A 22,892-nucleotide genomic window follows, 5' to 3' on the forward strand; every position below is an offset into this window, starting at 1 on the left:
CAGCCCAGTAGCCGACACTAGGTATTGGGCAGTGACACTTTCTGCTGCTCCAGTGCGTCCCATTCTGTAAGTCAATGCATTTCAATGGAGATTACAAAAGTTGTGTCAGCAACGGGGGCACCTCATTAGAATTTACTTAGCGTCTGGACAAATCTTCAGATGATCAGTAGGTATAGTTGGTTCTGTTCAAACATCAGATTTTTATTTACTGTTTATATTTTACCTCTATTATATACCCATGGATTATGTCAGAAAATAATCATTAGAAGTCACTAAGAGTTAGATCTGTCATCGAATGAAATAGGCACACCAACTAGGCACACGCGATGAGCAAATGAAAAAAACTGTAGTATAAGTGAAGAATAAATAAATGACACTGTACCAGAGGTGGAATATTATGTATAGAATACAGTTATTATTGAGGTTTTTGCATCCCACACCTTTATTTTGGCCTCTTTGTTTCATATGAAGTCTGACTTAACATACCAGAGACTGAAAAAGCCACTTTATCAGTGGGAGAAATCTGACAGCACCCTAAATCTACAACCTAACTACTCACCATATATACACCAATCAGGCATGACATTATGACCACCTCCTTGTTTCTACGCTCACTGTCCATTTTATCAGCTCTACTAACCATATAGGTGCACTCAAAAGATGTAGTAGTCCATCTGTTTCTCTGCATACTTTGTTAGCCCCTTTTACCCTGTTCTTCAGTGGTCAGGACCCCCATGGACCCTCACAGAACAGGTATTATTTGGGTGGTGGATCATTCTCAGCACCACAGTGTGTACATATATATATATATATATATATATATATATATATATATATATATATATATATATATATATATATATATATATATACACACATATAAGGGGCATTTTAAGGCACAATTACTGTTTATTTGCTGAATTTAACATTTTGGGTAAAAATAACTATAAAATGTGGACTGTGCAAAAGTTACAGTAAATCTTGCCTCATTTTTTTCTCCAATGTGTTAAACTCAATAAATAAATAGATATTTTGTACTACATTTAACAAAAAATGCCATATGTAAGTGTTCTCTTTAGAGGATGTGCTCATGTATTTTCACTTAGAATATTAACAAAACGTTTGACTGGGTGTGTTCAAACTTTTGCATGTACTCTTTTTGAGATCCTTTTGGTCTAAAATAAAACTATAAATGTTAAAACGTAGTTGATTCCTTTCTTTGCAAATATACTTGAGTTAGAAATAAAAGTATTTGCGTTTGAAAATAGTCATGCAAGTACAAAATCCATCATTTTTTTAATGGTAACTAGTGAATACCCACCACTGCTAGTAAAAGACACACACCCACACACACAAAAATATACTGGACACCAACACAATTTTGACTCCCTTTTTATTTAAATCACACAATACTCTGCCTACATTCTCAAGCAATGGCTAGGCTCAGGATAGCACAGAACTCTACACATCCGTCAAACCATAACAGGAAAGTTTCAAAGACAGACACACTGAATAAACCCACACTACATTATTCAAGTCTACATTCAGAGCCCCTTCTTCGAACGAATTTGAAAAAAAAAAAACTGAATTATTCTCTACATACTAGATGACCCACACGCAAGAACTGAAACAATTCTTTAATTGCGAAGGCTCAGAAAGCTTTAGTTGACTTAGGCAAGCAAAACCTCGACTACAAGCCTCTGAAACAATAACTGGACACAAGCTTTACTCTTACTGTTACCATTACTAGGATAATACTGCGCAGCTGAAGTGTAATAAGCTTCTTCTAAAAGTGGTTGCCCCATGTAAATGGACAATCAACAGACTGACCTAAGGTCAGCGACCTCTAGTAACAGAATGGATGTGTAAAAAAGGTAAAGGAATACTGAGTTCTGGTCCTCGATGAAGTGTAAAACATTTGGGATTCACATTTGCCGATACAAGCTCAGCTGGACATGAAAATACGAAATGGAAGAAACTTCGCTGGTTATGAAAATGTAGTGAATAATGAATAGGTTAATAGTAAAAGTGCAGCTCTCATCTTCAACCTTTCACAGTTAACCTATCCCATTGCTGGTTATCACAAAGTGTGAAAAGAAGAAGACTTTTTTTTCTCTTTTTCCAGGAGAAATACTGTGAAGGATCAGCAGCTAGAGTTAAGGTGAGGTAGAAAGGTGTAGAAACTGGCCAGTGTTTCTCATATACGCCAATAATGGAGTGTTTTAATATGGTTATGTCACAGTGTAAAAACGGCTCCTGAAATGATATCTATACATTTTTGGCTGAAGACTAAAAAAATAGTGAATTTCATTTCAAAAGGTGCCTGAGAAAGGAACAGCCAAGAGCTGGGCTGGAAAGCTCTCTGACTTGCATGTAAACATGGCAGTACTTCAAAGGGGAATTCCACCAATATTTCAGAACTTCTGCATAATTAAACGATTAAGAATCGGACAAAATGGTCATTCAGAATGGTTTGATACCAAATGCTTAGTTCTAGAGAAACTAGAGTCAGAATTGCTCACAGTGGTGGTGATAGGAACCAGACGTTTGAAGTGTTTATTGCCTCTAAAAGCTTTTCTCACATAAAATTAATACAAGAAATGGTTTGGAATTTGCTGCATGATGCCTGAGACACTGTTTTATGATAGTTTTGAGAGGTTTTGGCCTAAAACATATTTTTCAAAAATTAATGGTGGAGAGTTATGATAAGGAAATTGAAGGCAAAACAGTCCCAAAGAAAATGTATTGCATATAAAAACTCAGGAGAGTTTTCAAGTGGTTTTGGATAGTTGGAATGGCTAGCCTTCTGCCCAATGATTGCTGGGATAGGCTCCGGCTCCCCCTGCAACCCAGAAGGATAAGTGGTTTAGAAATTGTGTGAAATGGCTATATTTGTAATGTGGAAATCTTGACCCCTGTTTCCTATCACCACCACTGTAAAGATATCTGAGTCCGCAAGTTCTCTACAATTAGCTGTTTCACTCTAATGACTTTGTTTACATCTCAACTACTGAAAATTAGTGGAGGTCCCCTTTTAATTTTGGAAACTGTGGGTGTCTTTGGCCTGATGACATAGCAGCTGATATCACGGCAATGAGAAAATATGGCCAACTAGAGTGAGGTAGGGTAAACTATTCCTTTACCAGCTTTATCCATGATGTAGTGGTTAGGAAATGACAGAACCTCTAACTAAACAGGGTAAAATATAACCTGATCCTTCACAATTTTCACATTGTAAATATCAAGATACCCAGATATCCCAAAAATTATCCAGGAGTTAGACAGTTCAACCATCTGTGTCTGTCAAGTGAATAAAAGAATAAATATCAATAGATAAAAGTGTATTCCACAGAGTTATCGAAGACTGTTAAGCAGTGTATGTTCAAATGAAGTAAACAAGTTCCAGTAATGCCTGAAAAAGTTAAACGTAAATAGATAAGATTTCAGATAATCTGAATAGTGTGATAAACCAGCATCGTTTAGGAGTTACAGCCAGGGCTCTATCACTGCCGATGAATCCAACAGTCCAAAGCGAAGGTGAGATCAAAGTGACAGATAGGAGATAGACAGTTGGGGGGAAGGCACATCCCTTATTCTTCATCAGGGAACAGGTTAACTAACACGGGACTTCTGACTGTGAATGAGAGAGAATGAGACAGTTGAGGAGTTGTGTTAAACTATAGTTCATGGGTCTTAAAAAGGAACTCTCTGCATGACTAAATTAAATTCAGTGTGGTTTGATGTGAAATGCTCCTTTCTAGAGGAACTTATCGAGTCAGAATTGTTCAGTGGTGGTGACAGGAACCAGAAAGTTTTTACATACGATAGTTTGAGATTCGCCTAAAAAGTATATACATTCATGGTGGAGGTGCATGCAGGCCATCGTAAGGCAAAACAATACCAAAAGAAAACCTTTTAACCACTGTTTTACCATTATCAGCATCACACATAAAATGATTTTGGATTATTTCAGTAAATAAAAAGGCTATTCCTGCCTTACAACCCCTGATTTGTATCACCACCACTGTAAAGAAATCTGAGTCTGTAAGTTTCTCTACAATTAACTATTTCACATCTAACAAATGACTGCCATGAATGACTCCTGTTAAAAGCTTAAGCATAATGTTTTCCAGTTAACTCTGAATTAATTGTCAAATTGAGTGTACCAAATATAAAAAAAAGTCTCTCAAAGACACCAGATTGCACTGTAAATACACTATGTCCAAAAGTATCCAGACACCCCTTCTAACGAATGAATTCAGCTACCTTAAGGTGTACCAATTGCTGACCCCGGTGCTCAGCTGTAAAAACACAGCTTGTATAATTTCCATAGAAAAGCACTCTGAAGTGGCTGCACATGATCCTAAGGTCACTATGTCCAATGCGAAGTGGCATCTAGAGGGGTATTAAACCCCCCAGCATTGAGCTGTGGAGCAGCGGAACTGAATTCTCTGGTGTGATGGAGCTTCATCCAGTACCTTTGAGATGGGTTGCAATCAAAGCCTCACAGCAAAGTTCCAACATGTAGTGTAACGCCTTTCCAGAAGATGCATATGAACTTGAGTGACATCCCATTCTTAATCCATAGGGTTTAATATGATGTCGGCCCACCCTTTGCAGCTATAACAGCTTCAACTCTTCTGGGAAGGCTTTCCACAAGGTTTAGGAGTGTGTTTATGGGTATGTTTGACCATTCTTTCAGAAGCGCATTTGTGAGGTCAGATACCGATGTTGGACGAGAAGGCCTGGCTCGCAGTCTCCGCTCTAATTCATCCCAACCTATCAGGTTGAGGTCAGGACTCTGTGCAGGCCAGTCAAGTTCTTCTATACCAAACTCGCTCATCCATGTCTTTATGGACCTTGCTTTGTGCACTGGTGCGCAGTCATGTTGGAACAGGAAGGGGCCAAACTCCCCAAACTGTTCCCACAAAGTTGGGAGCATGAAATTGTCCAAAATCTCTTGGTCTGCTGAAGCATTAAGAGTTTATACACCTGTGGCCATGGAAGTGATTGGAACACCTGAATTTAATGATTTGGATGGGTGAGTGAATACTTTTGGCAATATAGTGTGTGTGTGTGTATGTATATATATATATATATATATATATATATATATATATATATATATATATATATATATATATATAAACACAACTACTAGATAAAAGTGAAAGTAAAAAGGATCAGCAGGTTTTACCTTACTGACCCTTTTGGCTCAAGTCAGGACATCTGGATCTTAAGCAGGCGGCGCTTGCCCTTTAAGTGAGAGAGAAGAAAATAAAATCACAAATATGTTTGTTTTTTTCCTTCAATTATATTTAGCCACTATCCACCCTTGGACAGCTAAATCTAATTTGTGTGTATCATAATTAAAACATTGACTAGTTATCGTATTTCAGAGTACAACAGGTATGGAAAGTATCATGACAATCGGAAGTCACAACTATGTGCTTTATATGCTGGGAAATGCCTTTCAACAGTGGCTGGGATGACAGACGAGTTACTGTCTATTCATACAACATGGCTTCTTACAATAATAATGTGCATAAACTGTTTATTTAGCCAAACACCTATGTTGCATCATATAAGGTAATGTTATTTCAGAGGGAGTTAGAATATTGACTTTGGGACTTTAACGATTAGTCCCAGATTACAGATTACCTGTTACCTGTCCTGTTGGCTCCTCATCATTATCAGGGGCTGGAATGATCCTGCCAGTTAAGGGGGATACACCAAGAACCTTAGGTTTCTTTTCTGTTTTGGGGGCTCCCTCCAAGACAACTACTATGTATTCACGCTTAGATTCTGGGGCTGGGTCTTCCACATCAGCTGGGGATGCCACTGTCTCAACTGCAGTGGTTGCCTCTGCAATCACCTGACTTTCCACTGCTGGCTCAATTTCACTTGTCGCTACCTCCACAGCTGGACTTGCTGGTACTTCTTCTGGAGCTTCCACAACAGGACTTTCTGCAACTCCCTCTGAACTTTCTGCTACTTGCTCTGTGATGGCCACGGCCTCACCTTCTAGTATGACTGGGACAACTTCTGGAACAACAGCTACCTCAGCAACTGCTGCTAGTTCTGTTGTTGGGGTAACTGGTGCCTCTTCAGCAACTACGGCAACAGGAACCTCCTCTGCTATTGGGACATCTGGTGCCTCTTCAGCAGCTGGGACAACAGGAACCTCCTCTGCTACAGGGGCAACTGGTGCCTCTTCAGCAACTACGGCAACAGAAACCTCCTCTGTTATTGGGGTAACTGGTGCCTCTTCAGGAACTGGGGCAACAGGAACCTCCTCTGCTATTGGGGTAACTGGTGCCTCTTCAGGAACTGGGGCAAAAGGAACCTCCTCTGCTATTGGGATAACTGGTGCCTCTTCTACTTCTGGAGGAACAGGGGATTCCTCTGACGTTGGGGTAACTGGTGCTTCTTCTACTGCTGGGGCAACAAGTGCTTCCACTGTATCTGGGGTAATCAGTGCCTCATCAGCAACTGGGGCAACATTTACTTCCTCTAGTGTTGTGGCAACTGTAGCTTCCTCTGTTGTAGGGGTAACTGATACCTCTTCAGTTACTGCAGCAACAGGTGCTTCCTCTGTTGTTGGGACAACTGGTACCTCTACTATTGGAGGATCGACTGGAGTTGCCTCTGTGGTTGGGGGAGTTGATGCCTCCTCAACTACTGGTGCAGCTGGACCCTCTGCTAGCTTTTCTGGCTCAGCCTCAAGTGGTGCTATAGCTTCTATCACCAGAATTTCCTCCTCTACAGGAACCACCAATGGCTTCTCCACCACAGAAGCAGCAGCTATTTCTACATTCTCTTGGGCCACTGAAAGACAAAACCGACGAGCCAAACCATAATTTATCCAGACAGCAGGAACTCATGTATCCAGTACATCAGTGGCAACTAAACCTCCTCCTGGAGATCTACTTTCCTGCACAGTTTGGTTCCAATCAGCATCTGATGCAACCAATCAAATACTTTTAGAGAAGTTAATAAGCTGGGGCAGGTGAGGCAGGTTGTGGCTGGAACTAGACTCGGATAGATCTCCAGGACCAGGATTGCTGACCACTGCAGTAGACTAAAGTCTAGTTCCACTCCATTATTAAATGAAACAAATAAAAAAAAAACACATTGGAATTTGAGGATTATTTGGTCACAATACTCTTAAAATTCTAACCTGGTGAAGAGACTTAACACCATATTTATGGTAAGAAGCACACAATCAGATACCTCCTGTAATTCTGAGATCCTTCGAACTCTTCACTGAAAAGTTATCTTTTCTTTGTCGACAGCTTAATTTCAGCCTTATTTTATTAAAAGACTGTCCCTCTTCCGAATGACAAAGTTAACCAAAATAATAAAATCTTATCTAAATGAAGCATATCAGAAAGATGGACATTTTCCATATTGCCACTCTCTGGAAAAAAATAATTGGCACACATCAGAAATGCTCCAAAATTATTTGGAGTAAAATCTCTACATTAACTTAGATTAATAAAAGTTAAGAAGGTTCTTGTCCTCTCCTGTAAATTTACTATTTGGGAGATTCACGGTTTTATTAGGATGGACTGGCGGCCTATCCAGGGTGTTTCCTGCCTTCCTCCCAATGACCGCTGGCATAGGCTCCAGCTCCCCCAGAAGGATAAAGCGGCTTAGAAAATGTGTGTGAAATGGTTTTATTTGGACAGCATTATTACTGGTATTACTGCTAACTGTACTAATCTGCAAACTTTTCTTTAATAAATATTAAAAGTACAATAGCCAAGAGTAGTTTTTGAGGTTACTGTTACCAAAATGTGATCAACAGGGAGTTGATCACAACTGGACACGCTATTTGCATCTTAAATAGACCCTTCACACGTTTTCAAACCTCAGCCCAACAACGTTAATGAGGCATACAATGGAGGAAGGATACAGCAGAAGGAAAAAGTCAAAGGTGTCTGTGCTTCTGTGCATGTGCATGCATTCTCTTTGTAAAAGCTTGTGTCTAATGAAAGGACTAATTCATTAGAGCCAATTCTCCTTCAGGAAGTGAGACAAAAAGCATGCAAATCAGGTCTTGGTAGGTCCACCACACATAATATAGCGTCAACATATCAGGCCTTACTGCCAAATATCACTAAAAAAATGCACACACCACTGGGGGAAAAAGGATCTGTGATGCTCTTTCTGTGCTAGAGTGGCAGAGTCACATTTATAAGCTATCTTGTATCCTTCATAATGAATGTGAATCTATACGCAGGAAGTGTGGTTTCCTACAAAACTCTGAGGTTGAAATTTCTAGGATGTCGTGTTTGGCAAAAACAGACCAAATTAAGAGACAAATTAAACACAAAACATATTTTGAGTTAAAGACTTTTATTAATGGCTTGAATTCCCTTGACCACACTTTGATCACATGACTACTTAGGTCAGTTAAAGAAGCAATTGGAATGACCACACAAATACTTTTGTTTCTTGTTAGTAGTACGAGTTCCCTTTCGGTTATACAGAAGAATACTTTAGGCTCTACATATTAAAAAAAAAAAGAAAAAAGATGATAATAAAGAAAAATCACACCATCACAGACACACAGCTGGCAGTCTCAAATAGAGCTGGCTCATAAAAGCAAAAGACCAAAAGTTAGATTTAGGGCACAAAGCTTCTTATTAAGCTGGCGTGTACCAGTGATATCTGGCAGAAAAGCGCAAAGGCCTTTATGAAATTTAGACAAAGCATTACCAAATATTCTAATACAACAACATAATTTCAAACAGAACTGTATGCACATATTTTTGCATGCATTTTAGAGGAGGTAAGGCTAAAGGTTAGCAGTTACAGGCTGGCTCAGATTGTAAACAGTGAGGTTGAGTAAGAGGTGCATAGAAGTAAATGTGTGCGAGAGAAAAGGTCAAAAGAAGAGTAGATGAGGAAGATGAGGAGGAAAAGGGCTTGCTGGGTGGGATTTTTGGTAACGTTTCATTAATAAAGCAGCATCTTCACAGTGTTTTCTAAGTCTCCTGAAATTAAGCAGGTCATTTTCATTACTTCCTTAACTGCAAGTATTGTCTCCAAGTGTAGCTTCTGTCCCTGTTAACAAGGGAATTATATCCAAGCAGGAAATACATAACTATTGAGTTATTAATTCTGAAAAAGGTTTCAAACATCTCCAGTAAATTCCAGAACTGTCAACAGAAATATACACATTATTAACTAATTAGAACTAAAAATGACCAGTATTCACCATTGCAGAGGTATACAGCATGAGAGGATACAATCTTATAATACTACTCCATTTAAAGGGGAATTCCACCAATTTTTTTCTAAATTTCTGCATAATTCAGTCATTAAAAGTCATGTGAAATTATTCCAATTCCTTCACAGTGGTGGTGATAGGAACCAGGGGTTATAATGTTTACAATGCAAATACAGCCATTTTATTTACTATCCAAAACCACCATGACACCTACATGTGTCTGAAATTTTAGGTGCAACGTTGATAATAGTAAAATAGAAGTACATCTGCAAAAAACTATGTTTTCTACTATTTTGCTTTACAATGCCCTACATGTACCCCTCCAATGTGAACAGCTTTTGAAAAATAAGCTTTGGCCAAAATCTCAGGAACAGAATCAGAATCTTTATTCTCTCAAAACAATTTAACAAAACAATGTCTCGTGCATAAGGCAACACATTCGGAACCCATTCATGATACAACTTTCTTTGAGCTTTTTAAGGCATTAAACGCTTCAGACGTCTGGTTCCCATCACCACCACTGTGAACAATTCTGAATCGGCATGTTTCTCTAGAATGGAAGCATTTCACATCAAATCACTCTGAATGACTTAAAAGAAAAGGTGTGATTCCCTTTTAAACACCCTTTACCATTCAGCAGATGTCTCTCCCGCACAAATAAATAACTGCCAAAACCAAAGACACGAGAAACGCTATAGTAACCTATGGAAAGCTGAGAGTTAGGAAAGTGCCTGTTGCATCTAGTTTTACAATGTGGGTCTGTTGTTCTATAATGGTAGTGTATCTATGTTACCACTTTATGAGTGGGAGATATGCCAGTGTGCTAAATGGCCTCTCTTTTTGACCAGGTTTTTGCCATGTAGTACATATGGGCGAGAATGTATGTGTGCGTTCGGGCTTTTTTGGTTTTAAGTGCGCATGTACCCTAAGGCCGATCAGGCCTCTGCATTGGCAGCCTCTGTCGTTGCCTCCTCCTGTGAGGCTGGTGGCGTACCGTTGCTCTCGGCTGCAGGCTCCTCTGGGGCAGCGGCAGCTGGTTCCTCGGCAGCAACCACGGGAGCTTCCAGTGCCTCCGCTGCGGCCTCCACCTTCTCTGCCACCTGCTCCACCTCCTCAGCCACAGCCGCCACCTCTTCCGCTGCTTCCGCGACAACCACGGCCACCTCGGCAACCACCTCCGCCGTCTCGGCGACTGTCTCCGCGACCGTCTCTACCACGGTCTCCACAGGGGCCGCCTCCTCTCCGTTAACCTCTGCAGCCAGCTCCACAGGTCCCGCCTCCTCTCCATTAGCCTCTGCTACAGCCTCTACCTCTGCTGCAGCCTCAACTGCTTCCTCTGCCTCCTCAGCGTCTTCTTCTGCATGCAGAAACAGAAAAGGCAAAGTTAGACCAAAAAAATTAAATAATTCAATGTGCAGACAGTACTGTGCAAAAGCCCTAGGCACTTAAAATTATGTTAAGAAACAACACGATTGTTTACAAAAGGTAGTGACTTTCTGTATACATGAGTTCATTTAACTATTTCCAACTCTCTCCTAGCAGCAACCCAATCATTATCTAATATCTAGAAGGGCTGAATGATAAACTGTTTAATCATTTTTTAATTGGGGCATTGTTTTGTGGTTGTTAGATGGTTGCCAAGGTAGGCTGGTAGACTGTTGCTCTGGTTTTCCAGGTGGTTGTTAAGGTATAGCTGGCTGTTGCTATGGTACCCCAGGTGGTTGCTAAGGTGATGCTAGGCCATTAATTAAAATCCTTTGGGGTGGCCAAGATGTTGCTAGGCCATTGCTATGGTTTCCCCAGGTGGTTGCAAAGGGGTTGCTAGACCGTTGGTATGCCATCACAAGTGGTTGCTAAAGTGTTGGTAGGCCATTGCTGTGCTAAGGCTGGAGCTTTATAGAAAATAATCGCAGACTTTTGCACAGTAATGTATCTTATCTGTAGCATTAAGTATTAACATCCTCAGATTTACTTTGAAGTTACTACTTATGTATGCAATACCTAAATACAAATGATACGAACTTTGAAGATTTACTATGAACTGCACAAACCCTCAGTGATACTCACTCATTTACATTACATGTTAAAATATCCTCCACAGAGGACACACTTCTACACATTTAAATGCATAATTACTGTTTATTTGCAGAACTTAACATATGGGAGAAAACATAAAATGTGACCTGTGCAAAAGTTATGGCACACTTTACATTTCATGTAGGGCTGGGCGATACAGTCAAAAATGTTATCACTTTATAATATATGCGATATACGATATTGCAATAAATGTCAAATCATTATTTCTTTCAAGTTTGAAGACTTATTTTTGTTCCCAAGTGATTAATTGCCGTTTTAACTATCCTTTAAGGTTGGAACTTGACAAAAACTCGCCAAACAGTGGAACATTTCACAAATTTGTCATGGGAGAGTGGGAGAAAGTTTCTGGTGAGCTGTTTTTATCAGCTGGAAAAGTGCTTTTTTTTTGTAATATTTATAATTTAAGAAAGAAAACAGATTATTTTAGCTTACTAACGACGAGTGCTAGGCTATCCGGTCACAAGTGCTAAACTGCACAGTTTCTCAACAACGTCAACCTAATATGAACAGCAAACAATAGCGGTATGTCGAAAGATGGATCACACTGCCTTATTCTTATCACTCCTACCACATCCATGTCAGAGCATATCACAGTATTCAAACACCAGCCAGCAAACATCTGGATTTCTCTATTCCATCATAGTAGTTTGAGGGATGGAAGAACCACAATATATCTGATGCTCGCTGCGTAAAAGCATTAAACGCAGTGTGAATCTCTCACACTAGACAAACAGAGTCCTCCTTTTTGGTACGTTTAAACTGAAAACGGTGCTTTTTTGATCTACAGTAACATCAATTCGGCCATGCTGTGCGAGTGACAGAGCACTGCTTCAAGTTCTCTCACTCTCCACTGCCACACACACAGCATCTGCAATTTACTTTCGTTTAAATCAGTGCAGCGCTCTTTCACTTTTGTTGCTTGGGAATGCACTAATACTAAAATATGAGTGAGCGCTGTAACAGTGCTGTAGTTGCGAGAAGCAGACGTGATTTAACGCTGCTAAAGATTGCTAGGATGTGAGGAAAGAGGTGAGTTCACTCTAAGCCAGTACAGTTACGCCAATTATCTCATCACTCACACTTGGATTACCGATTACTGATCGCTCCACTCAAACAGGGAATATATAACTCCACATTTCAGACGTTGCTAAAGTATACTTGGTGACTCATTTTACTCGTCGCCCCCTCCCTTTCTAATCATGTCGAAAAACTTGGAAGTGTGCCCTCTTGTGGCGACAACAGTAGTGCCGCTTTCCTTGCAGTAGAAAATGCCACCAGGGCTGTCGCTAGAACGCAGAAGTGTAAGAATGGTCTGTTATATTGAACATTTATTGAACGTTTCTTATATTTCTGTTGAGGAAAGTTCACAATAATTCACAATACAATCACAATAATTATCGTTATCGTTTTATTGCCCAGCCCTAATTTCATGTTTTATTTTTTCCCCTCAACGTGTTAAACTCACAAAGAAATAGAACAAAAAAAATTTAATTGTGCACTACAATTTGCCAAATGTAAGTCTGTTCACTGTAGAGGGCATCATAACTAATTTACAGAAAATCAACAAAACATGTAATTAGACCAGGGGTGCTCAAACTTTTGCATACTACTGTACCAACTGGCAAATCAATCAAACCAAAAACCTATTACAGCAGACAGCATGCAAAAAGCAAGAATAAAGTGGTAGGGAAGAGAGGAACTAGAGAAACACACCAAATCCATAAGGCAGAACAAGTAGGAAAGGAGAACAAAAGGTAAAAGTGGTTGAGGGGAGTGGGAAGAGGGAAGGAGACAGTAAGATGGTTGAGCCTTACCATCTGCTTAAAGCCACCAGTACCAATAGCTCTGTAAAGTCCAATACCACAGAGACAGAACCAAAGGAGCTTTTGTTGTGCACATTTAATGAAGCCAAGAGGGAAACATAACTCTTACACGGCTTCCCACATATTTAAAAGCAGAGACATTTAAACATTAAATTATGAGGCATGAATTTCGAAGACGAGCAACAGTGAAAGAAGAGTAAAGTGCTTTTGGGGGAAAGAATACAGAGAGCAGGACTCAGTGTTATTAGCAGTACTGTGCAGAAGGAAGAGAGACATCCAAAGAGTCCTGACTGAAGACTATGGGCGCCAAGTCTCGATTGACCCAGTTAGTTAAAACTCTGGAAAGAGTCAGAACAAAGACAGAGTTAGAAAAGGAAGGAAAGAAATATCAGATCAGTTCTTTTTGGGTTAGCTTTAACATTTAATACTAACTCTCTTTTGAGGTTTAGCGAATTTGGCGTTAATTAATAATACACAAAGTAATAACTGTGCTTCTGAAGGTTCACCTAATTAGTATTAGCACAATTCCACATGCTATGATGCACAACACATGGAGCATTACAGCATCTCTAATTATTTGCTAATGTTAATTTTAAAAGCACTTTTGTAAGTGGACTCTGGACAACAGCATCTGCTAAATGCTATAAACGTCAATTTCAGCAAAAAGATCCAAAAACACTGCAATTTTATGTTAGCATAGCTGTGCAAAATATCCCATTAAAATCAATCTGACTTGTATTGAACAACTGGGCTTAAATGCCAATTTAGACACATCTCCTGAAAACTGAGGCTAACCAGTGGGTAATGGGGTGGGAATGTGGGCAGGAATGTTTGTGGGAATATGGGTGGGAGTGTGAGTGAGGATACTGGGAGAACAAGATAAGACAAGTACACATAGGTCATTTAGGTGAAGAGCCAATAGGAGTGAAGGAGGGTGGAGCCCTGTTCTGATTAACAGGAGCTCTGACCAATACGATTCAGGTTAAACAACAGACAGGAAGGGCAAGACATCAATCAGGGTGTCTATTTTAAACTCACAAACACAGAGCACCAGCAAAAAATCATGCAGCTTATCATATTCAAAGCAATCTCACAACTTTACAGCTTTAACCCAATTTAATAAAGAAAACTATCTATATACATATGTTGGCTTGTGCAGCAAAATAAATGCCATTGTCTAAATGGTTGGTAAAATAGTCACAGTAATTTAGACCATAAAGCTGGATTCTTTTGAGAAAATACTGTGGACTCAAAATCCAGGGCATTCTGAGTCCTTTTAAACTGTAACGTAACCACTTCTGATCAAATTGACTGATTTTTCTACATTTCTGCATAATTCAATGTTTGAGGTGTATTTATTCAGAGTAATTTGATGGGAAATAGTTAATTGTACAGAAATGTAAAATTTTTTACAGCAGTGAAAAGTCTTAATAAACAGGCTTTTTTGGAGCTTTATCTTGCCTAAGAAAACCCTGCCCCTTTGGTAAAGTGTAAAAAAAATATACACTTTAGGCCAAAAATATCATAAAACAATGTCAGACATCAGGCAGCATATATCTAAACATTTTACATAATAACTTTTTGTGATGCAGCACAAAAATCTAATAACTTTTGTGATCGTATCCCCACCACTATGAACCATTCTGACTCTGTAAGCTTGTCTAGAACAAAAGCATTTCACATCAAAGCACCCTGAAAGACTCGGTTTACATCTTAACAATGCAATTATGCAGAAATATTTAAAAACTGGTGTAGTTTCCCTTTAAGCACTTCATTTACTTGTATACCTAAAGCATATTTGCTATGCTTTTTATCTTACAATACCGCATGGACATGAAGCAGTACAGTAAGGGTGAAGCGGTGGGTCAGTGGAGTTTCTTCTCTTTACGTATAGCTTTGATATGAAGGTAAAAACCAAACAAACACTGATTAAAAATTGTATTTTTAAAGGGCTACGTGACTGAAAATGTTCCAGAAATCTTACATTATATTAAACCATTACATTATATTAAATCTAACACTAAACAGTTCTGTTGTCTTCCAGGACATTTTATGGCACTGCTTTACCAATAACTAACTTATTAGAACGAAGCGTTCTTGAAAGACCATCAGTGTCATTCTCAGCTGGCCAGCTGATGCAGTTCAAGCTCTTTCTATCATGACAAGCCAGCATTATGTTCTGAATTGCCAATGTCATTATTAAACTGATGTAAAGAAAAATAACATTAATCAGAACAGGGTAACCATGTGATCTAATAATACAACATGATGTGCAGTGTTCTGCAGTGATCAGCCAATAGATCTAACTGAGTGGGAGGAGCCACCATGCAATGGGCTCCTTCACTTTCTGAGAGTGGGCGTGATTAATAAAAGACAATTTAGGTGGAGTTTCTTTCTATAATGATGTCTAAAATTAGATGGCAAAATGGAAAATTTCTCAAAGCTGTGACTAAAAGTTCAAACGTCGACAATATTCAGACACAAGTGTTTACGCAACTGGGATATGCAGTTTTTAGGGCGGTTCATTAGCAGTGTAGTTCAGTGAGTGCAGAGACAGAAAATGTTAGTAAAGTTTCAGAGCAGAGCAGAAGAAAATATTTCATCACAGACAAGAGAAAAACAGACTCATGCTCCTGTTCTGATGGTTTACACTGTGATTGTGAAAATTAGGGCCATGCTTATAAAAAAAATGGAATAAAACCACCTGGATACTCACCCTTGCCACCGTCCTCGCCTAAAATACAAAAGACAATGTTAGCTACGCAATACAAAAAGGCCTCAAAAAACACCTACATTTCTTACTGAAATAACACTGACGCTGCTTAATGGCTTCCTTTTAAATGACCACTGATTTATATCAAATGTAGATGTCCACGTTTATATCATAAAGCATTTAGTGCTATTCGGCTGTTTGGCTGAGAACCAGAAGCATTAGAGTTGTTTTCTAATATAATACATGTTTAAAAAAAGGAATGAAGCAGGGTATAGAAGTGTGCTAATAAGACATTAAAGAAAAAAAATAAAAAATTTGATTCAATTCTGTAATAAATCTAGAAATTATCAAGAAATTGCTTGTAGTGCAGCATAATATAAAGCAAGGTAAAGTAGACCACATGATTACAGTAGCCACAGGTAGCCCAACATTAATATGAGTACAAGTGTTACACAAGAACTTAGTGGTGGGCGGTACTGATAAAATTCAGCACCACAGTATTTTCTAAATATATCACAGTATCATAGTATCAGATCACATTTAATTTGCATTAGTAAAGTTAATGAACTGTGGCGTCCTAAGAACTGCTACTTTATGCTAAAGTAAGGTCTTACAAACCTGCCACGGCTTTGCTCTGTTTTATTTTCGTAATGTGACACCACAGGGAACCTGACACAGTATTGTAAGGATTAACAAGACAGTAACCAGAATTCCAGACACTAAACCTACTATTTATGTATCTTTGTGTTTTTAAAGGTTCTTTAAAGCAGTCTGTAGCACCCAGTAAATTTCCTATATAGCATTTAACTGCTAGGTCCTGGATACTTGGATACCAAGTGCACAAAACAGCATTTTATTAGAGTTATATCATGCATATACTTCAAATCAAAAAGCAATATCACACTGTATTAATATTGTAGTATTCTATTTTAGACTTTTGCTTAGCACCACAAAAATAAACATTTTAAAATGGTCTAATGTTACATCAGTATGAGAAAATATTTGTTAAAAATGGTACGGTCCATTTCTACTGGGCAGGAATAAAGTGTTTGATTGATGGCTATACTTAGCCTGATGAGAAGCTTTTACAAACTCACCCACCATTTTTAACCTGAGTGTCATGGATACTGGGCTAAAAATACACTCATTGCTGGAGAGAGAATGTGACCTTTCACCTACTCCCCTCCTCAGCCAGCACTCAAGTGTCCGTCAACATGGTAACTGATGAGTAAGCTGACCAGTTTTGTGACCTCTATATTATGCAGCAAGAGGTCAGACAGAATTCCTTGAAGAATTGCTAATGTCCCCCAACCTTCTCAATGTGGGACTGACTAATGAAGCCTCAAAGGAAGAGTAAGGTGGACTTACTCTTGGGTGGCCAAGGTTTGGGCTTCCAGTCATCCTTGGGCCGTGCCTGGATCTCTGTAACCCGGTCAGAAAAGCGGGTGCTGTCTGATGCCACTGTTTTATAGGCCTTAAAAAAAATGAAACAATCAAATAAATTATCGTTTTTGATGAAAGTAATATAACCAAAAAATGATGAGCATAACTCACATATGCCATGGCACCAGCGAAAGCTCCACCGCACAGAACTACATAGACAATATTTTCGCCTGTGCCGCCAGGAACCGACGACATCAGCCTCCGAGGAGCAACTGTAAAGAAAAGAATGCAGGACACTAAGATAACAGGAAGGTATTCTGTTTTTGAACAGTGTAAATCGTTCCTTCTTGATCCCAGCTTTATGTAGCCACAGCTCTGCTTATTCTCATGTTTTCTTTTAAAGGAATGGTTCGGTAAAAAATCTAATCTACAAATTAGTCCACTTATCCCAGATGTAGTCGATCACCAAGACATATTTGGGGTCCGAATTTTTCTTCTTTAGTGTAGAACTGAAGCTACAAGGCTAATGCTGCTAACATACACTAGAACACAATAGTCACCCAAATAGCCAAAATCTTCTCAAACTGCTCAAACCGTCACACAGGCTTGCTGATGTGGTTTGGAGCCCAGTATGACTTACTGTGAACTCTAAAAGTTTACATAATTTTACACAGTGAGCAGCTATTTCATACAACACCAGGGCTGGTATTCACTAATATAGGACTAATGTCAGATTAGAATCCTACGTATTTATGGCTGTTACTGTCACAAATACTGATTCTAGATCAGCCCCCTGACCCTGAGGTGGTTTGCGAACACAGACTCTGTTGTCTAAAGTCTCCTACACCACATCAACAAGTCTGTGCGACACTGATGAAGACATGGATGCAGTTTAAGCACTTTTGGTCATGTATTTTTACAGAAATTATTGGGCTATTTGGGTGACTATTCACTTGTAGTGTTTGGTAGCAATGTTAGCCTCGATGCTCCAGTTCTAAAGAAGCAAAATTTGGACACCAAATGTGTCTCAGCCGAACGACTACATTGATGGTGGAAAATTGTGCAAATTATATTTTTCCCAGGGGTCACACTCTGGGCAGCCCTGCTTAAGAGTGGGCTATTGTGGTGTGTCATTCTCGGTGTTCTTGACCCAGGACGTTTTTAATGTGATTGGCAGAGGGATTGACCTTAAGGGTCAACACCAGCCTGCTGCTCTGCAGACAGGGCTTTCATGAGAAGGTGCTGAGCTGCGTCCTGAGCAGCAGGATCACTGTGCACTTGCACTGCAGGGAACAGCTTTAGCTGTCCATAAATATGCCGGTCAGAAACAAGCTAAGCCTTTAATCAAAGTTCATCTGCAAATCACAGACTCAAAATACCACTCGGGTATAAAACTTTATCTAAAGGTTTTGGCTGCTTTTAGGTGTTTTGAAGACAAATTACCAAGTCTGAAGTTCAGAAATGTGCAAACATTTCTCTGCCCTCATTTAGGGCACCACTATCTATGCAGCTTTCAACCAAAAAGCACCATGTAATTAAAACCTTGCATATCTTTATAGTTAAATGTAAAACTCAAACTTTATATAGACTTTGCTCTTTTCTGAACTGAAATAAAGGGCCCATATAAACAAAACCAAAATATTACTGTCTATTTTTGAAATAAGAGTTTAATGTACACACTTAAAAAGATTCTTCAAGAGTTATTTAGTAAAAAAAACTGTTCTACATAGAACCATGAACACTCAAAGAACCCTTTCCATGATTAAAGGGTTCTTTGCATCAGGAAAGGATTCCTCAGATTGATGGAGAATGTGCTGTATGGCTCTATAAGGATCCCTTGTATATGGAAAGGGTTCTCTACAGCAGCAAAAAAGGTTCTTCTATCGTTACAATGTCAGGCTTGTTACAATAGAAAAACTGTTTTGGTGCTATAGAGAACCCTTTTCAAAAAGGTTCTGTACAGAGCCACCTAAAACACATTCTCTATCAATCTGAGGAATCCTTTAATCATGCAAAGGGCTCTTTGAGTCTTCATTGTTCTACATAGAATCATTTTCTTCACTAAAGAACCCTTGAAGAACCATCATTTTTAAGTGTGTGGTATTTAAACACTGTTAAATTAGCCTAAATGTTAGCCTACAGCAGTTTAGTCGCATTCAATCTCACAGAAATTATAATGGTTGTTTATAATGAGGACAGGGCAGCCAATCAGAACAGATTTAATCTGCATATATCTGTCTTAAAGCAACAGCAGGATAAACCAGTTCAATCCTAAGGGATAAATGACCTAGACTGACATTTTCTTTTTTTCCACCTTTCCCTTTGCTTATCCTAATTACATCAGTGCCAAAACGCTGGGGCCAAACTTTTTGTTTACTACAAAGCCACTTGGACTCGTGTCAGTTTCCGCTCTGCACGCGCAGACCTGCAGTGTCCTTATCGGACTTGTAATTACCAAAATAATGGAGTTGGGAGTGCGGCCAGGGCTGCGGACAAACTCTCTCAAAACATCTGACAGCCCAGGAAATAACAGAGGGCCTGGACTATACTGTATTTCTAGGAGGAAAAACTTCTCATATTCTCCCTCTTAATCCCGTCACTCATGCCCTTCTACAGAAAAAAGGCTCTAGACACAAGAGTGTTATTTATACCAGCTAATCTGTTAATCTGTCTCAGGAGTCAAAGGGTACACAAAGAGAAGGAGAGTGCGTGCATTAGAGATGCTGTGTCAGTAGATTACACCAGTACAGCCTTCTTAGGGAAGATGGTATGAAAAGCCGTTTCAGTTTTTAATCCACAATTTTTGATATGCAGAATTCAACGTGAACAAGTAAAAATGTCAGTAGATTAAACAGTAGCAGCTACTTTACTAGTAGAAATGATATTTAAGCATGTATGATTTCAGTTTTCTCAAATCATTTAATTGAAAGGAACCAATTTTACTACTATGAATTACATTTAACGCGCTAATTCAGTTTTCATAAGCAAAAATCAAACTTTTTAAAGATGAAATTCTAATTATTACACGTCTAAAACGATGTCTGCTGGTAAAAAAAAATTAGCTCCTACATTCTTACATGCAAGAACTGAATTCCCAGATGTTCCAATTCACTTCACAGTAGCAAGACATTAATTTTTCCCAATCAAAATGTTTTTGTAGCCAAAGCTGAAGCGCTACAACTGATAAACTGGCAAAAACTGTCCCACTCAAAGAAACAGTGAAAAGCTATGAGCTCCTACTAGTGGGAGCCGGACGTTTTACTGATAAATACAAACCAACATGGAAGAAAAATATATACACATATATTTGTTCATATTAACAATATTTTATGATTTAAATAAATGCCAGTATATTAAATATATGCATATAAGTAGATGAAATAAATGGATCCATGTTTAATACATATGTGTCAAACATAAATGGAAATGTACTACAAACTTGACACAAACTTTTACAAATATACTGAAACAGATTTCCTTTGCATACAGGAACAGACGTATAGGCTGTATGTCTATAGTCCAGTTTAGGTTTATGGCTCTTATCTCTGTGTCAACATGAATGTAGGATAACTGACACATCGTGGTTGTGGTTTTCTGGATGCTGATGCAGAACGTTTGTGTAAAATACTGCACGGCTTTTCATGTCATTGTTAAAACTGGTTAAAAGAATCCACCGAATTCCTCCTCAGTCAGGTTTTAATCCATAACCAATCCTGCGAATACAAAGAACGCAGCCCAGCCCGTTCTCTCATGTTTGCTGCAATGTCTTCTGAAAATGAAAGGGAGCAGCTGAAGAGCACGGTAGGCCTTTTCTGTAAATGATTTAAAGGATTTCGAGCAAAGAATATTGACCCGTTCTGCTTGACACTCAACCTACATTCTTAAAAAAGATGGTTCTTCAGTAAAAAGGCTCTTAAGTAAAAGAATGGTTCTATTTAGAGTTCTATATGGAGCCATTTCAGACTTAAACGACTCATCAAGATTGATGGAGAATGTGTTGCATATGGTTCTAAAGGAGTTCTGCTGTTGTTACTATGTCAAGCTTGTAACAACAGCAGAACCCTCTTGGTGCTATCAGTCTGAAGAACCATTTCACCATGAGACATGAAATGGTTCTGAACAGAACCATTCCCTTTACTAAAGAACCCTTGAGGGGGGGTTGTACACTCTTTGTGTATACACCCCCCCCACGTGCACATTCACGTTCAGCAGCACGTGAATCACGGAGGAACCATTTTCCTCGCCCTCCCCCTCTGCAGTCCAATGAAGGTCACACATTAAAAGTCCTACAATCATTATTAAAGAACACAAGAAAACCATCCAAACAAATCAGTCACGCTTATCCCGCCCTCCGTTGCGCAATTTCATGTTTTATAACCGAGCTGGTGGGGGAGTTGGTAGCTTTATACTGCAACTGAACAATTTAACAAAAAAAAAAGGCTAAAAAAGTCTTAAAGTTTATAAAAAATAAATTCAAAATAAAGAGACAATAATATGACAGTAGTCATATGATGGTGCTATCATGAAATGACAGTAATAACAGTGTGGGGTTCAGGCCCATGTGCTCGGTCTGTACATTGTGTACTTTTTGGCTGCATAACCACACAGTCAGTTCAATGTGTCTGATTACACCGAAAAAAATGTGATGCATGAGCAGAAAACAGCTGACCTGACCTTCACTGTGCCCTCACAACTGAACTATAACACTATAAACTGCACACAATGAACATTTCTCCTCATTTTCGGGTGAATCTTACTAAATAACTTTTATTTTCATTTGACTGAAGCGCTGACTGAGTGTCTGCCGCAGCTCCAGGCCCTGCTGTTGACGAGGCTGCTGTCGGCCCGGCTCTGACTCTAACCGTAACAGACTAACCCGGTTCTAAAACACGAATGAACCCCGTTTCTCACCGGCTCCATTCAGGCTGGACCGGAGCGTGAGGGCCTGCCGGACCGCACAGCGCCGCCACGCCGCTCTGACTGCGAACATCCTCACTCACTCAGCCCGGGTTGTGAAGCACGGCGGCTCGGAGAGACACTGAACCCAGAGAGAGACACCAAGGGGGCGTGAGGATTCAGCAGCAGATTTACACCACGAAAACGGACCTTTCAAAATAAAAGCCCCGACAGAAGCTGATTTAAAGGGCATTATTACTACTACTACTTGTCATCATAGATAGTCATGTAACCTAGGTCACTATGATATATATAACGTTACAGTGGGGTCCAAATATCTGAGACTGCTGGTGAAAATGCTTCTGTTTTGCCTTCTTTCTGAATTAATACATTTTTTTTCATTACAATTGACATTATCAGCAAACAAAACAAGTAATATCATAAATTAGTATTGCTTTATACACCAATCAGGCATAACATTATGACCACCTCCTTATTTCTAAGCTCATTGTCCATTTTATCAGCTCCACTTACTATATAGGAGCACTTTGTAGTTCTACAATTACAGACTGTAGTCCATCTGTTTCTCTGCATACTTTGTTAGCCCCCTTTACCCTGTTCTTCAGTGGTCAGGACCCCCATGGACCCTCACAGAGCAGGTACCTTTTGGGTGGTGGATCATTCTCAGCACTGCAGTAACACTGACGTGGTGGTGGTGTGTTTGTGTGTGTTGTGCTGGTAC

The 22,892-nt window shown here is 39.3% G+C and overlaps 1 protein-coding gene across 5 annotated transcripts; it reads right to left on the reverse strand.

The window, feature by feature from the left end:
- Positions 1-1,376: 1,376 nt before the first annotated feature.
- Positions 1,377-22,315, reverse strand: si:ch211-235e9.8 (uncharacterized protein LOC100002196 homolog). Of its 5 annotated transcripts, none has more exons than XM_036568743.1 (8): positions 22,166-22,315; positions 17,426-17,526; positions 17,240-17,345; positions 15,875-15,892; positions 10,233-10,595; positions 5,669-6,828; positions 5,207-5,256; positions 1,377-3,634 (listed from the first exon to the last, which is right to left on the reverse strand). In XM_036568743.1, exons 1-7 carry the CDS (start codon positions 22,242-22,244, stop codon positions 5,221-5,223), a joined length of 1,863 nt encoding a protein of 620 aa, XP_036424636.1. In that variant the 5' UTR covers positions 22,245-22,315; the 3' UTR covers positions 1,377-3,634; positions 5,207-5,220. The 5 variants fall into 5 exon arrangements, with proteins under 5 accessions (XP_036424636.1, XP_036424635.1, XP_036424638.1 ...); XM_036568742.1 differs by having other exon boundaries at positions 5,198-5,256; XM_036568745.1 differs by having other exon boundaries at positions 5,662-6,828.
- Between the last annotated feature and the right edge of the window lie 577 nt (positions 22,316-22,892).

Source organism: Colossoma macropomum, unplaced genomic scaffold (assembly GCF_904425465.1).
Source record: "Colossoma macropomum unplaced genomic scaffold, Colossoma_macropomum, whole genome shotgun sequence".
Lineage (NCBI taxonomy): Eukaryota > Metazoa > Chordata > Actinopteri > Characiformes > Serrasalmidae > Colossoma > Colossoma macropomum.